Genomic DNA, 26,311 nt, shown 5'->3' with positions numbered 1-26,311 from the left:
TGTCCACTTGCGGGCATACCCCTGCGCCCAGTTGACCAGTTGTAGGTATGTGACCTCACGGGTTTTACGCTGGCTCCGGAACTTTTTCCGGTACATCTCAGGAGTCAGCCCAAACTCGTGGAGCAGGGCCTGTTTGAACAGTTCGTAGTCCCCTGCCTCCGCCCCTTTCCGTCGGCTGTACACCTCCACGGCTGTGGAGTCCAGTAAGGGGGTGAGAACTGCGATCCTGTCTGCAGGGTCAACCCTGTGCAGCTCGCAGGCATTCTCAAAGGCCGTCAGGAAGGTATCTATGTCCTCCCCCTCCTTACGCCGGGGCAGCAAGTGCTTATCAAAGCTCTTTGTAGGCTTGGGTCCCCCCTCACTCACCACAGCCGGGGCCTCACTGCTCCTCAGCCGTGCCAGGTCCAGCTCATGTTTACGCTGTTTCTCCTTCTCCTCCCACTCACGCTGGCGCTAGTTCTCCTCATGTTTACGCTGGTTCTCCTCATGTTTACACTGTTTCGCCTTCTCCTCCAGCTCTCGCCTCTTTAACTCGAGCTCCTCCCGTCTCAGCTCTCTTTCATATTCCAGCCGCCTCCGCTCCACGGATGCCGAGCGTCGCCGGGAGGATCCCCTGCTGGGGGGTGAGCTTCGCCGGGAGGTTCCCCTGCTGGCCGGGGGGGTCACGGTGCCCTCAGTATACACTGGGCTCCTCCCCGCCCTTCCCCAAGGCCTAGGAAGCGGGGGTCTCGGGAAGCCCTCGTCCGCCGGCTGACCACTCCCAGCGGGCACAGATACTGGTGCCTGCGCTGCATCTGCCCGGCTGCTTCCCTCAGAGACAGGGCTCCGTTCATTCATGCGGTCTCCCTGCTCCAGCTGGGCAATCAGCTGGTCCTTGGTGCGTCTCCCCGGGTGCAGCCCCCTCTGCTTGCACAGCTCCAGCAGGTCACACTTGCGCCGCTTGGCATACATCTTCCTGCTGGCCACTCACAGGCCGGGGTGCTCGCTGCTCCCCACGGTTTCCAGGGGGACCCCTAGTGCACCAGCCCTTCGTGAGGTCACCACCTCTCTGCCAGGGTCGAGCTGCAGACTCCTCCGCCCCTGGGACCGCTCGCTGCAATCCCCCGGGGGACCCTGTTACTGCAAAGTCCTTCTCACTGGGCACACACTCCCAGGGGTTAATCACCCCTTCGTTTTACTGCTCCCCAGTCACTTACTGCAGGAAGCGCCGTCCACGGGGTGCAGTATCTCCCGCTGCTGCCACCAGTTGTCACGGAGTGTGGGGAGTCCGGCCCTGCACCCCTCTTCCTGGGCCCCACAGTGACTCTCAGCCAGCCAGTAAAACAGAAGGTTTATTGGACAACAGGAACACAGGTTACAGCAGAGCTTGCAGGCACAGTCAGGACCCCTCCATCAAGTCCTTCTGGGCTTTCAGGGTGCTTGGATCCTAGCTAGGATACCCTGAATTCCCCCACACAGCCCCAAGCCCAAACTCAAACTGCTTCCCTCCTGCCACTCCCTTCCTTTGTCCCCTTCCCGGGCAAAGGTGTTGACCTTTCCCCTCCCTTACCTAGCTCAGGTTACAGGCCCTGGCATCGTCCATCCCCTAAAGTCCTCCCCTGCTCTCCCACTCCCCACACAGACAGTCCCTACTGCATCACAGAGGGGAGTGTGGCTGCTGAGCTCTTACTGTTGGCCAAACTGTGAGCAGCCCCCCTGCCCCTTTAACAGCGGGGCAGCCCCCAGCCATGGCTCACTGGACTGGCTCCACCCTCAGGTCAGTGCCGGGGAGCGCCCCGGATTTGGGGGAGCGGCAGGCAGAGCTCCTATGGAGCATGGTGCTGTTGCCATGGCAACCAGCTGGGCTGGGAGGTTCAAGGGTGGGGGCATGGGGGCAGTGAGCGGGGTGGGGGGGGTTGGGGCGCCAACTGTCTATTTGCAGAAACCCAGCACCCTTTCCCTGCCCCTTGCCCCTTGCCCCATCCCTTCTGAGGCCGCACACCCCAGGTCGCTCGCTTTTCCCCCTCTTTGCTCACTTGCTCATTTTCAGTGGGCTGAGGCAGGGGATTGGGGTGCTGGAGGGGGTGAGGGCTCTGGCTGGGGGTGTGAGCTCTGAGGTGGGACTGGAGATGAGGGGCTTGAGGTGTGGGAGGGGACTCCAGGCTGAGGCAGAGGGTTGGGACCCAAGGGGGGGGTGAGGGCTCCAGCTAGGGGTGCAGGCCCTGGGGTGGGGCTGGGGATGAGGGGTTTGGGGTGCAGGATGGGGATCGGGGCTGGGGCAGAGGGTTGGGGTGCAGGAGGGGCTGAGAGCTCCAGCTAGGGGTGCAGGCTCTGGGGTGGGGCTGGGGATGAGGGGTTTGGGGTGCGGGATGGGGATCGGGGCTGGGGCAGAGGGTTGGGGTGCAGGAGGGGTTGAGAGCTCCAGCTAGGGGTGCAGGCTCTGGGGTGGGGCTGGGGTTGAGGGGTTTGGGGTGCAGGATGGGGATCGGGGCTGGGGCAGAGGGTTGGGGTGCAGGAGGGGTTGAGAGCTCCAGCTAGGGGTGCAGGCTCTGGGGTGGGGCTGGGGTTGAGGGGTTTGGGGTGCAGGATGGGGATCGGGGCTGGGGAAGAGGGTTGGGGTGCAGGAGGGGCTGAGAGCTCCAGCTAGGGGTGCAGGCTCTGGGGTGGGGCTGGGGATGTAGGGTTTGGGATGCAGGAGGGGGCTGGGGCTGGGGCTGGGGCAGGGGGAGGGGGTTGGGCACCAGAAAGAGTGTGGGCATCTCCCCCCGGCTCCTAGGCACAGGGACAGCCACCTGGCTCTGCATGTCGCCCATGCCGTCAGGCACCGCCCCCTCAGCTGCCATTGGCTGTGGTTCCTGGCCAATGGGAGCAGCGGACTGAGCTGGGGGCAGGGGCAGTGTGTAGAGCCCCCATGGCTGCCCCTGTACCTAGGAGCCGGAGGGACATGCCGGCAGCTTCCCGGGAGCCACGCGGAGCTGGGTAGGGAGCCTTGGGGCGTTCCGGTCGAAAACCGGACATCTGGCTACCGGTGGGCTTGGGGTGGGGCATTGGGGGAGGCTTTGGGGCTGGGGGGTCGAGAGTAGGGGGTTGAGGGCAGCTAGGGGTGTGTGTGTTTGGGGGTGTGAGTTGGAAATGGAGTGGCTGGAGGGTTGGGGTTTGTGTGTTTGGGCATCAGGGTAGCTGCTGGATTGGGGGTGTGAGTTCAGGAGGCGGCTGAGGGATTTGGGGGCCATGAGTAGGGAGTTAAAGTCAGCTTGGGTTGTGGGTCTGGGAGTCGGGGTGGGGGCGACTGGGTGTGTTGAGGATGGGGATGGGGGGGTTGGGTAGTGGCTGTGTGTTTATGGGTGTGATGTGGGGATGAGGTGACTGAGGGATTGTATGTTGGGGATAGGGGTGGCTGAGGGGTTGGGTCGCACTGGAGATGTGGGCGGTTGGGGTGTGATCTGGGGCAGTTCCTGGGGGTGCGAGTTGAGTAGTGGCTGGGGGTTTGGGGGTGTGAGTTGGGGATGGGGTGGCTGGGGGTGTGAGCTGGGGGTGGCTGGGGGTTTTGGGTGTGAGTTGGGGATTGAGTGGCTGGGGGTCTGAGCTGCGGGGCGGCTGTGGGTTTGGGGGGGTGAGTTGGGGATGGGGTGGCTGAGGGTGTGAGCTGGGGGGCGGCTGTGGGTTTGGGGGGATGAGTTGGGGATGGGGTGGCTGGGGGTATGAGATGGGGTGTGAGCTGGGGGTGGCTGGGGGTTTGGGGGGATGAGTTGGGGATGGGGTGGCTGGGGGAGTGAGCTGGGGGTGGCTGGGGGTTTTGGGATGTGGGCTGGGGATTGGGTGGCTGGGGGTCTGAGCTGGGGGGCGGCTGTGGGTTTGGGGGGATGAGCTGGGGATGGGAGTGGTTGGGGGTTGTGTTTGGGACGGCAGTGGATGGGGGGGTTTGTTGAGGTGCTGGGGAACAGGCACTATGAGGAAGCTGGAGATTTGAGTGAGTCGGGGATGGATGTGTGTAGGAGTTGATGAGTCACTGGGGTAGTTCTGGGTCTGAGATATGCGGATTAGCCTGTGGGTGGGTCTGGGGACTGTGATTGTGTAAGTGTGTCCGTGGGGTTGTGTGTTTACATATCACGTAGCTCACAAATAAAGTTTCTCTTCTGCCCATTTCCCAAAGATAACCATTCCTGCTGTGAGATATTTCACCCTTTGTGCTTCAAGTGTTGTGGGGTCAGCAGACACCAAACCACCATATTTTCTCATGTCATTATTTATATTGCGCTCACACCTCAAGTGTGTCTGGCCCTTTTGCGCTAGGTGCTGTATAGCGAGCAAACGACAGGCTTTGCGCCAAGGAGCTTAAAACCTAAAAGACAAGACTCAAAAGACAGGTCAGCAAAGCCAGCTCCTGTGCAGCTTCAGCCATTCAGTACATGATGTGTGAGATAACAATGTACCTTTCATCGCTCTTCAGACCACACAGGTGTGCAGCAGGGAGAGACCTCAATGCAGAGCCCTATAGATATCTATGTGGGGTTTCCAATCAATGCAATAGTCTTCCCTTCCTGTCCCAAATTGTGTAGTGTTGCTGTGCACTGTTAGATCAGCTGCTGCCTTTCAGAGATGGCTGCATTTCCCCCTTCCACTGCCTCCCCCACCCTCTCCAGATAAAAGGTCCTCTCAGGGGAAAGGGGCCAAGTGAAAGCACATCATCATCTCCCCTTTAGCCCCCTGGAAGAGGTCCCAAAAAGTTAATACATGGAATCATAGAAGATCGGGGTTGGAAGGGACCTCAGGAGGTATCTAATCCAACCCCCTGCTCAAAGCAGGGCCAATCCCAACTAAATCATCCCAGCCAGGGCTTTGCCAAGCCTGACCTTAAAAACCTCTAAGGAAGGAGATTCCACCACCTCCCTAGGGAACCCATTCCAGTGCTTCACCACCCTCCTAGTGAAATAGTGTTTCCTAACCTCCAACCTAAACCTCCCCCACTGCAACTTGAGACCCTTGCTCCTTGTTCAGCACCAAGCCATTTCCCCCCAGGGTCTCTGGAAGCTGTGGCAATCAGAGGGTGAATCCCAAGTAACTGGAGAATGGCTGGAAGCCAGAGCTATGGTTTTTCACTTGGGAGGAGATAACGTGCCCCTCCACTTAGTTAATTTTAAAAATTATTGATTCCTTGTCACTTGGCACCTTTTTAAATTCAATTTAACTTGACGCCAGGCACTTTGAGGTTAGAAGAAAACCTCTGTTGCTTTGTGTGCATCTGATATGGAGGATAGCTGACCTTGCTGTCCAAAGGAACTGGAGGGCTGAAACCAGCTTGTGTGGAGATTAACATGGAACATATAAGGGATGTTGACCTGCCCCTACTCATTAAACCAGGCTGCAGCATCGTCCCCGCTTAGCTCAGTGAGCACAATTCTAGACCTTGCGCAGAAGTGAAGACGATGATGGGACAGACAGAGTGATGTGTCTGTGTGTCTGGCTTCTCGTTTAGAGGCACTCCCAAATCGGCCAGAGTCTGTAAGAAGTTGTATGGAGGAAAGTATGAGCATATGGCAGCCACCGTGGGAAACCTGCACTGGCTCCAGGAATGTCTGCAGAAAGCTGAGTCGCCCAACCAAGCCGATATCAATGTAAATCCCATTTGTTAAGTGAACGTAAGGCTGGTGAAAGATGCCAGCCTGTTTGATAACTGGGGAGAAGGGAGTTCAGGCTCCTCTGGCCCATTCAGTCCTTGGTTTCTGCGCCAAGAGTGACAACATGGGGCCCATTGTGATGGACAATTGTGATGCTGGTTTTGTGAGTTGGACACTTGTCTCTTAGCAACTGCTCTGAGACCCAAACTCACTGCAGTGTGGCACAGGGGACTGAGCAGGGGAAGGGGAGCCAGAAACTCCTGAGTTCTATTTCCCCATTAATACTCTTTGTGATCCTGGGCCAAACATTTGCCTTCTTTGTGTCTCTCAGTTCCTCCATCTGTAGAATTGGAATAATGCTTACCTACCCCACAGAGTTGTCGCAATTAATGTTTGCACAGTACTTGAAGATATAACTAAAAAAGGTATTTATAATCCAGTGATCTCAACCCCCCTTATAAAGAGTAGAATAATTATCCGCATATTACAGATGGGGAAACTGAGGCACAATCAGGTGACGTATCTTGCCCAAGTGAGTACAGTAAGTCAGCAGCAGAGCTGGGACGAGAACCCAGGTCACCTGATTCCACAGCCTGTGTGCAAGCTCCCTCACTGTTCTTACAAGCCCACCAGACACACTCACTTCAAAAGAGAGCTTTCAGCTTTGAACTAGCAACCTAGAGGCAAAAGGTTCTGTGTACTAATCCTTTGAATCAATGGTTCTTCACTTGTGCTCTGCAGAGAGTTGGCTGCTCACTGGGGCTCTGATCTAGCAAAGCATTCCCACTGAAACCCCTTGCTTCCAGCGGCTAATTTTCTTTAAAACAGCTAAAAATGCATAAATCCTTCGTTCTTCCAGGTGAACAACTGCTCTGTGGCTGCCACCAGGATGTTATGGGCTCCAGTAGGAGAGGAGGTGGTCTGTACAGCTATGAGTGAGAGGGGCGGTATTCCCAAGATAGTCTCTGTTAAGATTTGATCTGTCCTTTAAGACACTCGCTGTGAGCCATGCAGGCCTCAGTCCCTGCTTCCAATTACATCAAGGAACTGTTATCTAATGGGAATTTATTCTGTGGCATCTGGGCACTCAGCACCTCTGAAAAATCAGGCTAGCTGTTTAGGGCCAGCTTTTTAAAGATATTTAGGCACCTCCAGATGGAGATGGGTGCTGCATGGGATTTTCAAAAGCTCCTAGGTGCCTCACGCCCATGAGACTCAGTGAGACTTAGTTTCAGAGTTACTCTGTATCTGCAAAAAGAACAGGGGTACTTGTGGCACCTTAGAGACTAACAAATATATTTGCTCAAATACATTTGTTAGTCTCTAAGGTGCCGCAAGTACTCCTGTTCTCTTAGTGAGACTTAAGTGTCTTGGTGCTTTTGAAAATCCTACCATGCACCTCTGAAAGGCACCTAAATACTTTTAAAATCTGTTTCCAGTGGTAGACACCCAAGTTTGAAAATTGTATTCCCCCAGCTGAACCCTGCCATACCTGCTCAGAAATTCCCTATATGTGCAGATGAATTTTTTTCTATGTTTACACATTCAGCATGTCACAGAGTAGGGAAGTAATAGACTCTTCTATCCAGTTGAAGTGAGGTGGCCAGCTCATAGAATGCTGCATTCAGCTCTAGGATCTTTACTGCCGGAAAAAATGTTATGTAAATTGGAGGGAATTAAGAGAAAAAGCAACCTAAGTGATTAAGGGGCTATATGGATTGAGGAAATGTAAATAACTGACTCTGTATAGCTAAGAGACAACTCAGAGGGGAACATAACTGTGTGTCTATCTTTGAAGGGTATAATTGCCAAAGAGGCAGAGGAATTGTTTGGGTAACACAGGGGCTATAAATAGGAGAAATGGAACGGCACTGAGAAAGTCGGTCTAAATTCACGCATCAGGGAGGACTTCCTGACAGTCAAACCTGTAGCCATTGAATTAAATCTCCCAAGAGAAGCCCCAGCACTTGAGACATAAACCAGAGACTGTCAATTATTTTTTTGTCAAGGCTCAAATTTCATGGTCAAAAGGTGTAGTCAAGGTCCAGACTCCAGAGCAGATAATATTTTAAAACTAACAATAATGATAATAATAAGTAAATAAAAGATTTTGGGGTTCATTCAAAAGTGTCTGATGGTCCGGATTTGGCCATGATCCACCTGTCAACTACCCCTGCTCTAGACACTAGATTAGATGAGAAATACTAGCAAATAAACCGTAAGGAACCATCCAGCACTGTCCAGGTTGCAGTGAGATTAACATGGATTTCAGTGGGATTTGTGCTTGAAAACCAATGGCACGATACTGTCTCTCAAGATGGACAATAGGAGTTACTAGCTGGGGTTTTCCATATGTAAGTGCTGTGGTCTTTTTGCCCACAGGACAAAGGAACCTCCTTGCCGTGGGAAGCATTCTTCCCGCCGTGCTCCTGCCTGCGAAGGAGAACGTAACTACGGAGTTCTAGTCTTCATGGCAGTCACAATGAATTAGCCAGAAAGATTCTCTGGTTTGTTTCATGCATGGCTTGATTGCAGTGTGCAATTCAGACACTGCACATCTAGCAATGGGTCTAGCCGGGGCCTGATCGAAAGCCCATTGAAGTCACTGGAAAGCTTTGCATTGACTTCAGCGGGCTTTGGAACAGGCCCCGAGTGCGTGATGTAATTTCATTGAGAGACATGGTATCTGAGTGTGACTCTTCGAAGCCAAACGCTTGGAGCTTGATCTCCAGATCACAGGCTTGCTTACGAATGAGCCCCATCGACAGCACTGCTGAACGGGAGCTGGGACTTAGCAGCTTTTCTGATCCGCTCTCGTGCAGAATAAATGCAGTCATTTAGCTGAGAGCACAGTCCTATTAAGTGCTTCCTCCTTTGCCACCAAATGTTCCCACTGTGAAAATTAGGGCTTTGACCGCACCGATGCAATGGTGACATTATCGCGGGAATCAACTGCACTCAGCCCAAGGCTGTATTTGTCCTGAGCATCTGGTGACAAATAAAACAATTCAGCTTCGCTCTTGGGATCTTTGCTTGTCAGCAGAAACCAGACAAAACAATATGACTGCTTCATGAAAGGGCCTGATCCTGCCAAGTGCTTTCTGTGAGATGCCGAGTGTCCTCAGCTTCCCTTGACTTGGGCAAAAGGTGTTCAGCACCATACAGGATTGGGCCTTACTGTGAGAGGACAGATGTAGCCCCTGTTTCCACTGAAGATATTGGAAAGATTCCAACTGACTTTGGAAGATCAGGATCACGCCCTTAATGATAATGCTCAAGAATCAATAACCATTCCCTGGCCTAACTGGCTGAATGTAAAACTTTTTAAAGGACACTGTTAGGGTAGGGTCTGATCCTGAGACATGCTAGGCACCTGTAATCCCCATTGAAATAAATGGGAATTGCAGGGCTCAGCTCCACTCAGGATCAGACCCTTCGGTCCCCGATCCTGCAACTGGATCCGCACAGACAGATCTCTGCACCTGTATGATGCCCAAGTGGGGATCCGCGTGAGTGTCCTGTTCTCCTCGACACAGGCCTGGCTGCAAAATTGGGACATTAGCTTGTGGTGACACAAATGAGTGGGAGTGGGTGGGTTTAAAATCCCTATGGAGGATAGAAATGTTTCAGGAAACAAAAAATATAGTGAGGGGGTATTTAAACATTTCCCTGCAGTGTGTCCTGCAAGTAAACGAATAGGCAGTGAAGTGAAATTGACTGGACACAAGTAGAACTGATGGATCTACTTTTACTGGCACAGAAAGATGAAAAGTAAATCTGGATTTGTATTTTGTCTTTCTTTCTGGCTCAGTAAGCTAAGGTATTAAAAATTAACACCTGAAAAGACAGACATCTTAAATAATATAGAGTTTCATGTTGAGTATCTACCTTTAATCCTTTAGTAAACTGACATCTCTTCTTAATGTGTGTTTTCTCCATGCACCTGCCCCCCAAACTTGGCAACATTTCTGAGTGCTTCAAAAACAAGAGGAAATTTGAGTATTTTTAGGACTATTTTTGTAAGCTACTGATTTCTAAGGTTAATATCCTGTATGTAATGTCACACCTGTAACGAAATAATGCCTCTATACATTTCATTGTGTAACACGTGGGCCTAGTACATGTGAGCATCACGCCCTCTAGCGGTTGTCCTGAGTAATTATAATAACCTTCTACATCTTCACAATTAGAAGCAGTCGGATGCAGGTGATAAAGATGTGTGTGTCAGTGTTGACGGTGGCCACTGAAAAGTATAAAGACACACACACACACACACACACACACACACATCTAATATGTCAATAAAACATTGGGGTACAGACACTTGTTACATTTCAGATACCGTTTCTGTTGTAACCCTCCATTCTCAATTACTTCCAACCACTGGTCCTCAAAATAAATAAATAAAAAACATACACCACCACACCAAGAAGGTGGGAAAATATTATTAGCCCCATTTTACAGAGGGAGAAACTGAGGCACAGAAAGACAGTGTGACCCTCCCAACGTCACAGAAGGAGTTACTGTCGGAGCCAAAATTAGAATCCAGGAGGAGCTTTTGTGCTCAGAACACTAGCCCCCACTTCTCTGGTATGAAAAGCATCCCCGTTAGAGTGGATTAGTTAGAGTACAAGTCTGACAAGAAACATTTAGAATTGTCCTTTGCCGCCTCCTCCCTGCTAGGGCTTCTCAGCCATCCATCTAGCAGCTCTACACGGCCGGCTGGAGTGTCTGAAACTGGTAGTCGAAAAGTTTGAGGTTGATGTGAACTTGGCCAGTCTGACAGGATGGACACCCATTCACCTGGTGATGAACAAGGAGAGTGGCCCCAGGGCACTGGAGTGTTTGCAGTACCTCATTGGAAAGGGGGCAGACATCAATATGTGAGTGATGGCTTGAGACTCCATAACTTTTTACCTCATCTGAATGGGGTTTTCCCTTTTAATTTGTGTGGCTTTAATGCCCTTTAAAGATGCTGGTTTGGCAGCCCTGGAGGCTGAAGTCCTGTGTTGATTCTCAGAATAGGTACAGCACAGGAAGTTGTAGTGTACATTTCCAGCACTCCATCATAAGCTACCTCAATCCTGACCTGAAGAGAGGAGCGAAAAGTTGAGTCTCCATAATTCATAGATTCATAGATTCATAGACTCTAGGACTGGAAGGGACCTCGAGAGGTCATCGAGTCCAGTCCCCTGCCCTCATGGCAGGACCAAATACTGTCTAGACCATCCCTAAAAGACATTTATCTAACCTACTCTTAAATATCTCCAGAGATGGAGATTCCACAACCTCCCTAGGCAATCTATTCCAGTGTTTAACTACCCTGACAGTTAGGAACTTTTTCCTAATGTCCAACCTAAATCTCCCTTGCTGCAGTTTAAGCCCATTGCTTCTTGTTCTATCATTGGAGGCTAAGGTGAACAAGTTTTCTCCCTCCTCCTGATGACACCCTTTTAGATACCTGAAAACTGCTATCATGTCCCCTCTCAGTCTTCTCTTTTCCAAACTAAACAAACCCAATTCCTTCAGCCTTCCTTCATAGGTCATGTTCTCAAGACCTTTAATCATTCTTGTTGCTCTTCTCTGGACCCTCTCCAATTTCTCCACATCTTTCTTGAAATGCGGTGCCCAGAACTGGACACAATACTCCAGTTGAGGCCTAACCAGTGCAGAGTAAAGCGGAAGAATGACTTCTCGTGTCTTGTTTACAACACACCTGTTAATGCATCCCCAGAATCACGTTTGCTTTTTTTGCAACAGTATCACATTCATTCTTTCTTTGCTCTCTCTGCTGCATCTGCCACTGAGGAGGCCTATTTGGATGGGGATTTCTATCAGCTAGGAACATTCAGTCACTTCCCATCCCATGCAGGCCACCCAAAAAGTGATTTCCAGTCACTAGCAATGTGACCCGCATTAAAACCAGAGCCTTTGTGTGAAAGGCACTCTGCCTCATTACCAAAGTCCTGAGCCAGCCATCCACCTGGTCTGAGCTGAGACTTGAAGCCACCAACTTGAAAAGAGTTTGGTTATAATTAGAAGAGATTCACCTGCAGGCCTGGCCAAAATTCTCCCTATCCAAACTCTGTTAAAAAAAATAAAGGGCTTGAAATAAAGCCCACTACTGGGGACCTTGAAATCTAGGCCAAACAAAGCTCCAGAAACCAGTAGAACACAATCCTGTAGTGGTAGGGGATGGACTGGAGGGGACCTGTAGTTATATTTCATCTCCGACCACCATAACTGGTTTGTTCTGTAATGCCACATGAAAGGAGATACTCTCTGAAGAACTCAGGGGAAGTCTCTTGGAAATTGGGACTAGAATTCGGAATGACCGTCTGTTTTTCAGTCAGAACCAGGGCGGAACGTCGCCACTTCACAAGGCAGCCAGTGAAGGACGCCTCAACTGCATCATTGAACTGGTCAAGGCTGGAGCTGATGTCCATGCCAAGGACGCAGAGGGGCAGCAGCCCATTGACCTCTGCAGGATATGGGCCCACAGGAGCTGTGCTAGGTGAGCGCTGCACACCAAATGATGGCTGATTCAGTTTCCAGCTACAATACTGGTTAATAGAATCATGAAATAGCAGGGTTGGAAGAGACCTCAGGTCATCTAGTTCAACCCCCGTGCTCAAAGCAGGACCAACCCCATAAGAACGTACATAAGAACATAAGAATGGCCAGACTGGGTCAGACCAAAGGTCCATCTAGCCCAGTATCTGTCTACCGACAGTGGCCAATGCCAGGTGCCCCAGAGGAGTGAACCTAACAGGCAATGATCAAGTGATCTCTCTCCTGCCATCCATCACCACCCTCTGACAAACAGAGGCTAGGGGCACCATTCCTTACCCATCCTGGCTAATAGCCATTAATGGACTTAACCTCCATGAATTTATCCAGTTCTCTTTTAAACCGTGTTATAGTCCCAGCCTTCACAACCTCCTCAGGCAAGGAGTTCCACAAGTTGACTGTGCGCTGTGTGAAGAAGAACTTCCTTTTATTTGTTTAAACCTGCTGCCTGTTAATTTCATTTGGTGACCCCTAGTTCTTGTATTATGGGAATAAGTAAATAACTTTTCCTTATTCACTTTCTCCACATCACTCATGATTTTATAGACCTCTATCATATCCCCCCTTAGTCTCTTTTCCAAGCTGAAGAGTCCTAGCCTCTTTAATCTCTCCTCATATGGGACCCGTTCCAAACCCCTAATCATTTTAGTTGCCCTTCTCTGAACCGTTTCGAATGCCAGTATATCTTTTTTGAGATGAGGAGACCAGTCCAACTAAATCACTCAAGGTGGGCCTGAAAAGCCTTAAAAAACCAGCTAAGGCACAACCAGCTGTGGGTGTAACGACATGAACTGATAACCAACAGTGGGAAAATAAACACATTTGTAGTACGTACTTTAAACATGGGGGAACCTGCGGGAGGTGACAGTGGAGAAAAAACACTGGCTACAGCCCCATCGAGGCCACATCTACCCTAAAAAATGTACTCAAGATAGTTAAACCAAGACTGACCGCGAAGGGCTACAAAGGGATCTCACTAAACTAGGTGACTGGGCAACAAAATGGCAAGTAAAATTGAGTGTTGATAAGTGCAAAGTAACACACATTGGAAAGAATAACCCCAACTGTACCTTCAAAATGATGGGGTCTAAATTAGCTGTTACCACTTAAGAAATAGATCTTGGAATCCCTGTGGATAGTTCCTTGGAAACATCCAATGTGCAGCAGCAGTCAAAAAAATGAACAGAATGTTAGGCACTATTCGGAAAGGGATAGATAATCAAACCGAAAATATCATAATGCCACTGTGTAAATCCATGGTACTTTGAATATTGCATGCAGTTCTGATTGCTCCATCTCCAAAAAGATATATTTAAATTATACAGAGAAGGGCAACAAAAATGATTAGATGTATGGAACAGCTTCCGTATGAGGTGAGATTCAAAAGACTGGGACTGTTCATTTTAGAAGAGAGATGATTAAAGGAGGATATGATAAAGGTCTATAAAATCATGAATGGTGTGGGGAAAGTTTTATTTACCCCTTCACGTAGCACGAGAACTAGGGATCATCCAATGAAATTAACAGGCAGCGGGATTAAGACAAACAGAAAGAACTATTTCTTCACACAATGTGCCATTAACCTGTGGAACTCATTGCCAGGGGATGCTGTGAAGGCCAAAAGTATAACTGGGTTCAAATATAAATTAGATAAGTTCATGGAGGATAGTCCATCAACGTCTATTAGCCAAGATGGTCACGGATGCAACCCCATGCCCTGAGTGTCCCTAAACCTCTGACTGTCAGACGCTGGGACTGGACAGATGGATCACTCAATAACCGCCCTGTTCTGTTCGTTCCATATGATGCATCTGGCACTAGCCACTATCAGAAGACAGGATACTGGGCTAGATAAACCTTTGGTCTGACCCACTATGACCATTCTTACGGCCTCTAAAAACAAGAGGTTGCCTGATAAGGGTGGAGAGGCTCCTTTGTAATTAAGCCTTGCAAGACCCTTGTGCCATAGGGTAGTATTGGACTAAGAGATTTTAAGGCCAGAAGGGATCATTCTGATCATCTAGTCTGACCTGTACAATGAAGGCTAGAGACTGCCACACAGTGGTTCCTTCATCTAGCTCATAAACTGTGGTGGAGCTATAGCACATCTTTTCAAAATAAAACCAGCCTTGATGTAAACACAGCAAGTAATGGACAGTGGACTATGTCCCTAGGTAAACTGTTCCAATGGTTTCTTACCCTCGCTGTTAAAAATCAGTCTGTCTATCTCGCTTCAGCCATTGAGCATATTATGACATTTTCGACTAGATTAAAGGGCAGTCTGGCTTCAGGATAATGTTACTGCTGTACTCAAATGTCCCAGCGGGACTAGGAAATGCTACCGAATGCATTTGATATAAGCCCCCCTACAAGAAAATGCATGAGAGAGAAATATCCTTTTTTGAAACCAGACAAGGGGCAAATCTTCTTTGCTTTACCCAAAGGAGACGCTCCAATGACTTCCGTGGGACTATGCCTTCGGGTAGGGCAGGCAGGGCTGGTCCTGTTCTAACAGCTTTGGGGTTTAGGGGTTTAGATTTGTTTGTGGTATTAAACCTCCACAGATGAAATAACTTAAAAACCAAAACAAACCACCCGAAGCCTTAAGTTCCAAGTACTGAGCCTTTCTCATCCAGCACTGTATTGCTGGTCATAGGATCATAGGACTGGAGGGGACTTCGAGAGGTCACCTACTCCAGTCGCCTGCACTCATGGCAGGACTATGGATTATCTAGACCACGGGTGGCAAACACGCAGCCCGTGGAGTTATTTACTGTGGCCCACCAAGCTTCCCGCACCCCCTCCACCCCCACAAGTTATTTCCTGCAGCCGCCAAGCAGGCCTCACTGAAGGGGTGGAGTGGGGGACGGGCCGGGGCAGCAGGGTGGGGTGGTCTGTGATACGGCTCTCGGGCCAATGCACTAGTTCTCATGTGGCCCTCGTGGTCGTTTTGAGTTTGAGATCCTGATCTAGGTCATCCCTGACAGGGGTTTGTCCAACCTGCTCCTAAAAATGCCCAGTGATGGAGAGTCCACAACCTCCCTGGGCAATTTATTCCAGTGCTTAACCACCCGGACAGCTAGGAAGTTTTTCCTAATGTCCAACCTAAACCTTCCTTGCTGCAATTTAAGCCCATTGCTTCCTGTCCTCTCCTCAGAGGTTATCAAGAACAAATTTTCACCCTCCTCCATGTAACAACCTTTTATATACTTGAAAACCGTTATCATGTCCTCTCTCAGTTGTCTCTTCTCCAGACTAAACAAACCCAATTTTTTCAATCTTCCCTCCTAGCTCATGTTTTCTAGATCTTTATGCATTTTTGCTGCTCTTCTCTGGACTTTTTCCAATTTGTCCATAGCTTTCCTGAAATGTGGCACTCAGAACTGGACACAATACTCCAGCTGAGGCCGCATCAGCGCGGAGCAGAGCGGAAGAATTTCTACTTGTGTCTTGCTTACAATACTCCTGCTAATACTGCCCAGAATTATGTTTGCTTTTTTTTTTATAATAGTGTTACACTGTTGACTCACATTTAGCTTGTGATCCACTATGACCCCCAGATCCCTTTCCGCAGGACTCCTTCCTAGGCAGTCATTGCCCAGTTTGTATGTGTGCAACTGATTGTTCCTGCCTAAGTGGAGGACTTTGCATTTGTCCTTATTGAATTTCATCCTGTTTACTTCAGACCATTTCTCCAGTTTGTCTAGATCATTTTGAATTTTAATTCTCTCCTCCAAAGCACTTGCAACCCCTCCCAGCTTGATATCATCTGCCAACTTTACAAGTGTACTCTCTATGCCATTATCTAAATCATTGATGAAGGTATTGAACAGAACCGGATCCAGGACTGATCCCTGTGGGACCCCACTTGATATGCCCTTCCACCATGACTGTGAATCACTCATAACTACTCTCTGTGAAGGGCTTTCCAATCAGTTATGCACCCACTTATAGTGGCTCCATCTATGTTATATTTCTCTGGTTTGTTTATGAGAAGGTCATGTGAGACAATAGCAAAAGCCTTACTAAAGGGAAGATATACCACATCTACCATTTTCCCCCATCCACAAGGCTTGTTACCCTGTCAAAGAAAGCTATCAGGTTGGTTTGACACGATTAATTCTTGACAAACCCATGCTGACTGTTACTTATCACCTTATTTTAGAGTAGCAGCCGTGTTAGTCTGTAACCACAAAAAAAAACAGGAGTATTTGTGGCACCTTAGAGACTAACAAATTTATGCTCAAATAAGTACTCCTGTTCTTATCACCTTATTGTCTTCTAGGTATCTGCAAACTGATTGCTTCATTATTTGCTCCATTAGCTGTCTGGGTTCTGAAGTTAAGCTGACCGGTCTGTAATTCTCCAGGTACCTGAGTGATGCCATGTGGAAAATAGACAAGTGCAATTTTGCACGTGAAATGCAGAAGCTGAACCAAATCAAAAGTAAATGTCAGCGCTCTGAACAAAACTTCTGGAAGCTAGAGAAGGTAAGATCACCACAGCTTTAGTACCGGCAGAGCCAGAGCCTCTCCTGACCATTTTTGGTTTCTAGTTAAAATAAAAGGTCTTTTGCTGGCCTTGCTGCCAGCTAGCAACCTAAAAGGTAGTTGGGGCGGAAAAGACTATTAATGCCCAGCTAGTTCAGCCCCTCAGCAGCACTGGTCCCTGTGAGAACTTCTCCAGCGCTCCAGGTGTTAAAGCACTCAACTGTGAGGGCGCTACCCCTTGGCACTCTGTGCCCCAACCCCCTGAACCTGAGGGCAAGTCTGCACTACAAAATGAATCCCTCTCAGTTATGTCAGTGTACAGCCACCACAGTAATTAATTTCCTTTTGCACGTCCACGCTACACTCCTGGTGTCAACAGTGCGCATCCTCACCAGAAGCACCTGCACCGATGGAACTCAGTGTGGGGCATTGTGGGACGGCTTCCGAAAGGCAGCAGTAGTTGACATGAGCAACCCAGTGTCCACACTGACACTGCGTTGACATAACCACATTGACCTAAGCGCTCCACCTCTTGCGGTGTAGTGAGCGAGTTAAATCAGTGGGAGCGACATTTTAGTGTAGTCGCTTCCAGAGTTAGGTCCACGTATAAGCTGCCGTATGTCGACCTAACAGTGTAGCGTAGACAAGGCCTAAGCTGGAAAAGACTTCTTAGGTCACCACCAGGGTAGGCTGGTTCCCTGTTTTACCATGTCCATTTCTGAATGTGCTTCCTGCCCTTCTGCTGCCTAACAAATCTCGTTGTCTGGAACCCTTTCCTGATCTCCTCATTTTACCCATTCACTACTGGACTAATTCTTCCCCCTTCTTCATTACACACTCCAAAGACTCACAAACCAGCATTGCCTGCTCCCCCCTGAATCTTATGCCCGAGGGCCAGAAGGAGCATGAGAGCTGTGTAGATATGCTTGTCCCGGTGTTCATATGTAGCTGAGGCTGCATCTCCCTGCTAGCACTAGTAGAATACCAGTGTAGCCATCGGAGCGTGTGTAGTGGCAGTGGAGGCACAGCTTAGCTGTGGTCAGTGCCCCCAGGTGGGATCATACTCAGCACAGCTGAGCTGCACTTCCACTGCCGCTGCTCGTGCCACGCTGCTGTTTACTCATGCGAGCTTGATGAGAGCTAGCAGAAGTGTGTGCACATGAGCAGGGCTCACACCCCTCGCCTGGCGGGTAGAGTTCTCCTGAGACCAGGTGGCACACACTGCCTCAGGAGGGAGGATGTAGCTTGCTTCATTCAGCCAGGATGCCTCAGTGCCCATTAAGCAGAAGCACACACCGACTCCGTCCCAGCCACTAGCCCAGCACTCCTTGACCCATAGGGTATCAGCAATAATGCAAGAATGGGATGAGCCACTGTGTGCCACTAGCCAAACCCACCCTAGAACAGCCAACAGCTATTTCCAAACACAGATCTGGTTTCTGTCCATGGGCATTTTCCAATGAAAAAAACATGTAGTCAAACAATTCCCCGTCAGCTCTACATAGCATGCAGGGGAGAGCTGCACTTTGGCTGCCCCTGCTCTGTAAGAATCCATGGCAAATCAATTTGCATAGAGATGTCACCTGGCCTAGCTGAGAGTCAGATTTGAGGATGAAAGTTAGTCATGGGCTTAATTGCGTTATGAGTGACTCATGCCTCCAGGGCCACAACCCATGAGCAAAGCTGCAGCTGCTGTTTGCTGACTACAGGCTAGCCTGGTTATAGGAATATACTGTCTAAATCTGTTCAGTCAGCTTAATATCAGAGAGATCTTCTGTCAAGGAGATGCTGTGCCTGTCAGGAAGCTGATGGACTCAGTTAGCTAACAGGTCTGTTCCACCATGGCTGCAGAGGTCTGGCTAGTTTTTCTGCCACTTCTCAGGACTGTCGTTTACTCTGTACAACACCTAGCGCAAACCATAGGTCCTCTGGTTATAGAATCATAGATTCCAAGGCCAGAAGGGACCACTGTGGTAGCCGGACCTAGTCAGACTACTGCGTAACACAGGCCAGAGAACTCCCTCAAAATAATTCCTTGAGCCGAGCTTTTTAGAAAAACATCTCATCTTGATTTAAACATCGTCAGTGATAGAGGATCCACTGCAACCCCCAAATCTTTTTCAGTGTCACTGCTTCCCGGGTAATGGTCCCCTATCCTGTAAATATGGCCAACATACTTTGGTCCTAGATATATACATTTATATTTAGCTGTATGAAGAAGTGTATTGTTTGCTTGTGCCCAGTTTACTGAATTATCTAGATCGCACTAAATCAGTGATCTATCCTCTCTATTTACCACTCCCCCAATTTGTATCATCTGCAAACTTTATTAATATGACGATTTTATGTTTTCTTCCAAGTCATTGATGATAATGTTAAATAGCTTAGGGCCAAGAACCATCCCCATGGGACCTCAGTGGATACATATCCACTCAGTGACAATTCCCCATCTACAGTTACATTTTGAGATCAGTCACTTAGCCAGTTTTTAATCCATGTAATATGTGCCATGTTAATTTTATAGAATTATAGGTTTTTAAGGAAAATGGCATGCAGTGTCAAGTCAAGGGCTTTACAGAAGTCTATTACATCAGCGCTGTTACTTTTATCAACCAACTTGTAATCCCATAAAGAAAATCAAGTTAGTTAGATAGGAGCTGTATTCTATAAACCCATGCTGATTTGCATTAATTACATTACTCTCCTTGAATTCTTTATTAATCAAATCCTGTATCAGCCACTCCATTATCTTGCTCAGGATCGATGTCAGGCTGACAGGCCTAAAAATACTTGAGTCGTCCCATTTACTCTTTCTAAAAATTGGCACAACATTCATTTTCTTCCGGTCTTCCCTTGTGCTCCAATACTTATTGAAAATCAACATTAACGGTCCGGCAAGCTCATCAACCAGCTCTTTTAAAACCCTTGGATGCAAGTTATCTGGACCTGCTGATATAAAAATGTCTAGCCTGAGTAGCTTCTGTTTAATATCCTCCAGATGGAGTGGCAAGAATGTTAACATCACCATCTGATGAGACTACACAATCTGTTTTTCTTCCAAATACAGAACAGAAATATTTATTGAATGGCTTCTGCCTTTTCTGCATTATTATTGATAACTCTACCCTGTCCACCTAGTAATGGGCCAATTCCATGATCAGGATTCTTTTTGTTCCTAGTATTTTTCAAAAATGTACTTATTGTCCTTAACTCTGCTGGCCCTAGATTTCTCCTTAGTGGGGCAGCAGATCTAGTTGATGACATCTAGAAGGCAGAGGTGTTTAATGCCTGTTTTGCTTGAGTCTTCACTAAAAAGGTAAATGGTGACCAGATAATATGAACTGTGTTGACTACCAAGAGGGAAGGAACTCAAGCCAAAATAGGGAAAGAAAAGATTAAAGAATATTTAGATAAATTAGATGCATGAAAGTCAGCAGGGCCTGAAGAAGTTCATCCTAGGGTACTTAAGGAACTAACTGAAGCAATCTCAGAGTCATTAGCAATGATCTTTGAGAACTCCTGGAGAACAGATGAAGACCCAGAGAACTGGACAAGGGCAAACACAGCACTTATTTAAAGGGGGAACAAAGACGACCCAGAGGGACTGTAGACCAGTCAGTCTAACTTCAATACTTGAAGCAATGCTAAACAAATGATTAAGCAGTCATTCTGTAAGCACCTAGAGAATAATAGGGTTATAAGGAATAGCCAAAAGGAATTTGTCAAGAACAAATCATGCTAAACAACCCTAATTTCCTCCTTTGACGGGGTCACTGGCCTAGTGGATGGGAGAAGCAGTAGATGTGATACAGCTTGATTTTAGTCAGGCTTTTCACACGATAGTCTCATATGCAAACAAGGGAACTGTGGGCTAGATGAAATTACTGTAAGGCGGACGCACAACTGGTTGAAAGACCAACTCAAAGAGAAGTTATCAATGGTTCGCTGTCACACTAGGAAGGCATATTTAGTGGTATAATTTCATTAATGACTCGGTTAATGGAGTGGAGAGTACGCTTACAAAATTTGTGGATGATCCCAAGATGGGAAGGTTGCAAGCACTTTGGAGGACAAGATTAGAGTTCAAAAAGACCTTGACAAATTAGAAAATTTGACTGAAATCAACATTCTGAAATCCAATAAAGACCGTGCAAAGTACTTCATTTAGGAAGGAAAAATCAAACGCACAACTACAAACTGGGGAATAAGAGGCTAGGTGGTAGCACTGCTGGAAAGAGTCTGGGGGTTAGAGAGGATCATAAATTGAACATGAGCCAACGGTGTGATGCAGTTGCAAAAAAGGCTAATGTCATTCTAGGGGATGTTAACAGGAATGTTTTATTTGAGACACAGGAGGTAATTGTCCCGCTCTGCTCAGCACTGGTGAGGCCTCAGCTGGAGCACTGTGTCCAGTTCTGGGTGTCACGCTTGAGAAAAGATAAATTGGAGAGAGTCCAGAGAGAGCAAGAAAAATGAAAAAAGGTTTAGAAAACTTGACTAATGAGGAAAGGTTTAAAAAACTGAGCATGTTTAGTCTTGAGAAAAGACAATTGGAAGGAATGGGGGGAACCTCGTAACAGTCTTCATGTTAAGGGCTATTATAAAGTGGATGGTGATCAATTGTCCTCCATGTCCACTGCAAGATTATGAAGAGCTTTTATCTATAGAAGAAATAGGGGTTGTAATGTTTATATTGTCAATGGCTTTTTAATGCTTTAAGCTGTTTGAAGGACCACAACAATCAGTGCCGGCTCCAGGGTTTTTGCCGCCCCAAGTGGCAGGGGGTGGGGGAAAGCCACGGTGGCAATCAGCGGCAGCTCCACCACGCCGCTTTCTTCTTTGGCAGCATCAGTGGCAGGTCCTTCCCTCCAAGGACCGAGGGACCTGCTGCCAAATTGCCACTGAAAAACCTGATGTGCCTCCCCTTCCCCTTGGCCGCCCCAAGCACCTGCTTGCAGAGCTGGTGCCTGAAGCCGGCCCTGACAACAATGCTAAGATCTCATCTCCTCATGGTATTTCCACCAGGCAGGAGAAAGACCCAGGCCATGATCTTTGGTTTGAGTCGCATTGGGTACCTTTTCTCATGGCATTTTGAACCTAGCGATGAGACATTAAAAACCTGTGAAAATGTAAATACAAATCAGTGAATCACAAAGCCCCGGCCCAGCCCTGCACTTCAACCTGCTGCCCTAGTGATTTCTTTGGACTGCTCAGATCTGTTCATGAGTGTGACTCCCCTGATGTTAAAATCCTCTAGATCAGGAGTTGTCCTAGCCTCATTTGCATAGGCAGCCAGAGGGAAGCCCTTGGAGCAGATCCTGCTGAGATATTTGCCTACTTTCACCTGGGCTGCAGTTGACCCTTTAGACACACTACTCATTTCGCCCCCCTGCAATGTATCGCCCCTAGGGTGGAACGCAGCAGCTGCTTCCGAGCACATGCTGACACGACCCGAGAGTTCAGGACAGGAATTGAACACTATGCCCCTTGGAAACCATAGGGGGAATTTTTAGGTAGGCAAAATATTAACATGAGCTGGAATGTGGCCAGAACCCAAGACACTGAATTAACATTACATCTAAGGAAAAAGGCAGCTGCAGCATTACAGTGTCTTCTAGTAGTGTGTCATTCAGCACTGATTCAGAGGAAAGACCTCCCCCTACCAAATCATGTTTAGAAAACACCTGCCAGGCGTTCTGGCTTCTTAACACGTTTTAACCTAACATGGCCTGGTCTGGATGACAAATGTTCTATCTAATGACACAGGACTGACTTAGTTCTGTGTGTGTTTATTACAGAGGGAGCAGGAATTGTTGAATACAGTGGCATTTTCTAACTGGCTTAGAGAGAAGCAGCAACAGCAGTTGCCTGGCTCTGCTAAAAGGATGCATTTTCCCGAGGACAGAGCGAAGCTGGATGCTGTCCCCAAGAAGGAAGTGGCTAAAGTACCTCCTGGAGAACAAAAAATCAGCGTACAGGCCAAGCGTAGGGCTAAGGTTAAAGGGGAACCTAATTTATCTGCCACTGCTCAAGCCCCCACTACGAAATCACAGCGAGCTTGGAATGGCAGCGTCAATCCATCCTCTCCTCTGGTGACAAACATATTCCGACCTACAACAGTCCGGCTGGGCACCAACCCTGAGGCCTGTGGGGATCACGACTTCGGCTCCTTCTTGTTTCTCTCCAAGGACTCGCAGGGCCAGCCAGTGATCGAAATGGCTTACAATGGCAGACTCTCCCCCGTCCCCAACCTGCCCTATGAAGTGATCGAGAGGAGCCTGTTCCCCCATGCTCGGCCCATCAGAGTAACGATGCCGCAGGGATTTAAACCCACGCACATCTTCGATGTGAAAAGGAAGCGGCTCCCGAGCCTGGAGCACCGGTGGACAGACGAAATAGCTGTGAGTTTGCGGGAAACCCTGGACCCAGCATTCAGAGCTACGCTAAAGGCTCACCTCTCTGCAATCAACCACAGCAGCTAGAACTTCCATCTGCAAAACCAGGGCTTCATCCTGCGAGGCGCTGAGCCCACTCCAACTCCCACTGATTTCAGTGAAGAGCAGAGGGTGCTCAGCGCCTCAATGGATCAGCCCTCATACGGATACCCTCCCCCCACTTCCATGCTGCCTTTTTCTGACTCTTGGCTTTTGAATATTCAGCTTAAAATGGCTTTGACTGGCATAACCCAGCTATGTGACTTCCTGAGCTGGAGCAGGTAAGCAGTCGGTATCACTAACACCTGAAGTGCCTTATGATCGTAAGAGAACTAGCCAGGAAAACACTAGCTCAAAGATATCAGCCATTTAAACTAGGACATGCATTAAACCTACCGCTCTTCTGTGCTAAAGCCTTGTGTCCTTGCTCACCAATACAACCGAATTCCGGGTGTTTTGGGATTACTGGGCTGATGTCTCCAGAACCTCGCTTCTTCCACCAGACCAGTAACGACACCACAGCAGCACAGAACCTGATGGGGAGGACAGAGTGCCAAGGATTTTCTGCCCAACAAATTCCGAGCTCTCCTACAGAGCCCAAGACCCACATGCTCTCTCTGCTTCTTGGCACCATGCTGGCAGTGGGGTATGGACCCTGGCTAAACTTTCCCTCCCTGCTATAAAAAGATATGCTCAGACGCAGTTCACAGCAAGGGTAAAAGATCAGGCTGGATTGAACCGAAAACATGGAAGGCAAAGCCTATGCTGCCTTCCTTCGGAGTATCCATCGTACCCATGGATTAAAGAGAGCCCACGCAGACCTGGGCCCCTATTTCTCTGCATTTCTTTGGTGTCACAACCTCAGGTTTCATTTTCAATCGTAGTCTCTAGCCCTTCTGGGTGCCAGCTGTGAGCTGATGCGGCACTGCCCGCCAGAGGTGGCAAACAGTTTGAAGCAGAGCTGGCAGCTGCACCGTTTGTCTCCACACAGTATTAACTCTGAAACCTACCACTCACATCTCTGCATTGTTAATCTTAAACATATTGCAAAAACATCCAACTGAGGTGCCTAATCCAAGGGTGGTTTTTTTAATACAGTGGCAGATATTAGGGGGACAATCATAGGATTGTAGGAGTGGAAGGGACCTCGAGGGGTCACGGCAGGACTAAGTACTATGTAGATCGGTGGTGGACAACCTGCGGCCTGCCAGAGTAATCCGCTGGCAGCCGCAAGTTTTAAATTGACTGTCCGCAGGCATGGCCATCCGTAGCTCCCAGTGGCCGCGGTTTGCCGTTCCCAGCCAATGGGAGCTGTGGAAAGTGGCATAGGCCGCAGGGACATGCTGGCCTCCGCTTTCAGCAGCTCCCATTGGCCAGGAACGGCAAACCGCAGCCACTGGGAGCTATGGGCGGCCATGCCTGTGGATGAACAATGTAAACAAACTTCTTGCGGCCCACCAGCAATTACCCTGATGGGCTGGGTGCAGCCTGCTGGCCGAGACTACCAACCCCTGATGTAGCTCATCCCTGACAGGTGTTTATCTAACCTGCTGATAAAACCTGCAATGGCAGAGATTCCACAACCTCCCTCGGCAATTTATTCTAGGATGCCAAGGTGAATAAAATTCAAGCACCACTGCACCTCCCAAAATATGTTATATCAGCCCCCGCCCCACAGAAGGGAGGGGGAAAGAGGGAGATCCTACAGAACTACGCTCATGACTGTCCTGGTAACTATGATGGTATAATCAGGTCCTCACACAGGGGACTTTTCAAAGGGTAGACTGGACAGTTGGGCAAACACATTAGCCAGTTCTTGGCTTATCAAAAAATTAGACAAAGAGTCCCATCTTTCCTCCACCATGTACTTCCCTGCAAGCTGAACCTAGCCTCTGTAGTAAGATCCCTACAGCAGCTTCATCCAAATTAAACATGGATGTTATTGAATAAATATGAAAAATAGTCGGCAAATTGGAGATGGGTAACCTGAGGCATGGAGTACATGTCTTGCTCAAGCCCCCTGAGTCAGTCAGAACCCGGGAGTTCATGCCGGGTCCTGTAGAGGCGCTTCCTCATTTTCTCCTCAGTGTTTAAGGTCTGCATTCGGGTGACAGGGCTGATTCATGCATCGATTGTGCAGATTTAACCATATAAGTTAAGAGACAGAAACAACTGAATCAATGCAACTCCCAAGTGCGGATGCAGAATAAAGGGGTTTATCAGTATAGCTGATTCTCGTAATTAGATCAGCAACTTTGTAGTGGTCTAACTCCATCCACTCTAAGGGCTTGCGCTGATGAAACTGAATCAGTTTCTAAACCAGTAGTTAAATCAGCCCAAGAGCTGTACAGCTCAGTCTTAATTAAGAACCTCAGCCTGCACTCCTCCATCCCTCTCCTCCTGCATTTTAGCTGTCTAGGGCCAGGTTTTGCAGGTGGATCCATGTGGACAGACCCTGTGCCCACATGAGCCCAGCTGAAGTCAATGGACCTTTACACACCATGCGAATTCAGCTGCTTGGATCCAATTAATAGATTTTAAGGAACCATCAGATCACCTAATCTGACCTCCTAATAACTCGTGCTTGGCTGAAGCATCTTCCAGAAAGCCTGCAAGCTGGATTTAGACATCAAGAGGTGGAGAATCCACCACTTCCCTTGAGATTTTATACTGAAGGTTAATCACTTTCCCTTCCCCAGTTAGCACCTTACTTCCAATTGGAATTTGTCAGGCTTTAACTTCCAGGCATTGGTTCTTGTTCTGTCTTTCTCTGCTAGATTAACGAGCCTGTTTGTACCCAGTATTTTCTCCCCATGAAGGTACTTATACATGGCAGGGTCCTGGGCTGTGGTCAGAGCTCCTAGGCCCTCTGGTAATAAATAACTGTAATCAAGTCACCTCAATCTTTTTGATACATCCAACAGACCTGTTCCTTAAATCTCTTATGATAAGGCATTCTCTCCAGCCCTCGAGTCACATGTAGCTCTTCCTGGCACCCCCTCCAGTTCTTCACCATGCTTTTAAAAGTGTTACAGAGTCTGGGCCTTATACGTTGAGCTCTTTGACGCAGGGTTAACGAAGTACTGTACAGATCATATTTGGTGCTATACAAATCATACATACTTCACCTGTAGCCCTCTTACAAACAGGACCATTGGACTGCTTCAGGGCTTGACAATTATGATTGTGGTGAAGTGTCGAGAGGGAGACAGCAAATTTC

At 48.5% G+C, this 26,311-nt stretch overlaps 1 protein-coding gene across 1 annotated transcript; it reads left to right on the top strand.

Annotated features, from left to right (window-relative positions):
* Window positions 1–5,513: 5,513 nt before the first annotated feature.
* Window positions 5,514–25,851, top strand: ANKRD53 (ankyrin repeat domain 53). The gene is made up of 6 exons (XM_050945529.1): window positions 5,514–5,594; window positions 10,281–10,480; window positions 11,947–12,111; window positions 16,537–16,677; window positions 17,201–17,216; window positions 22,435–25,851. The coding sequence occupies exons 1-6, from the start codon at window positions 5,514–5,516 to the stop codon at window positions 23,137–23,139; spliced, it is 1,308 nt and encodes a 435-aa protein (XP_050801486.1). The 3' UTR covers window positions 23,140–25,851.
* The last annotated feature ends 460 nt before the right edge of the window (window positions 25,852–26,311 follow it).

Source organism: Gopherus flavomarginatus, chromosome 3, assembly GCF_025201925.1.
Source record: "Gopherus flavomarginatus isolate rGopFla2 chromosome 3, rGopFla2.mat.asm, whole genome shotgun sequence".
Lineage (NCBI taxonomy): Eukaryota > Metazoa > Chordata > Testudines > Testudinidae > Gopherus > Gopherus flavomarginatus.
Note: the sequence above shows the minus strand (reverse complement) of the source record. Positions and strands in the feature narration are given on the sequence as shown.

Bases quoted from the DNA above. Each gene is read 5' to 3' on its own strand.
- ANKRD53 (XM_050945529.1), top strand. From the start codon at position 5,514: ATGGCAGCCACCGTGGGAAACCTGCACTGGCTCCAGGAATGTCTGCAG. The intron at 5,595-10,280 runs GTAAATCCCATT...CCTCCCTGCTAG, and splicing joins CCAACCAAGCCGATATCAAT to GGCTTCTCAGCCATCCATCT. The intron at 12,112-16,536 runs GTGAGCGCTGCA...GTAATTCTCCAG, and splicing joins GCCCACAGGAGCTGTGCTAG to GTACCTGAGTGATGCCATGT.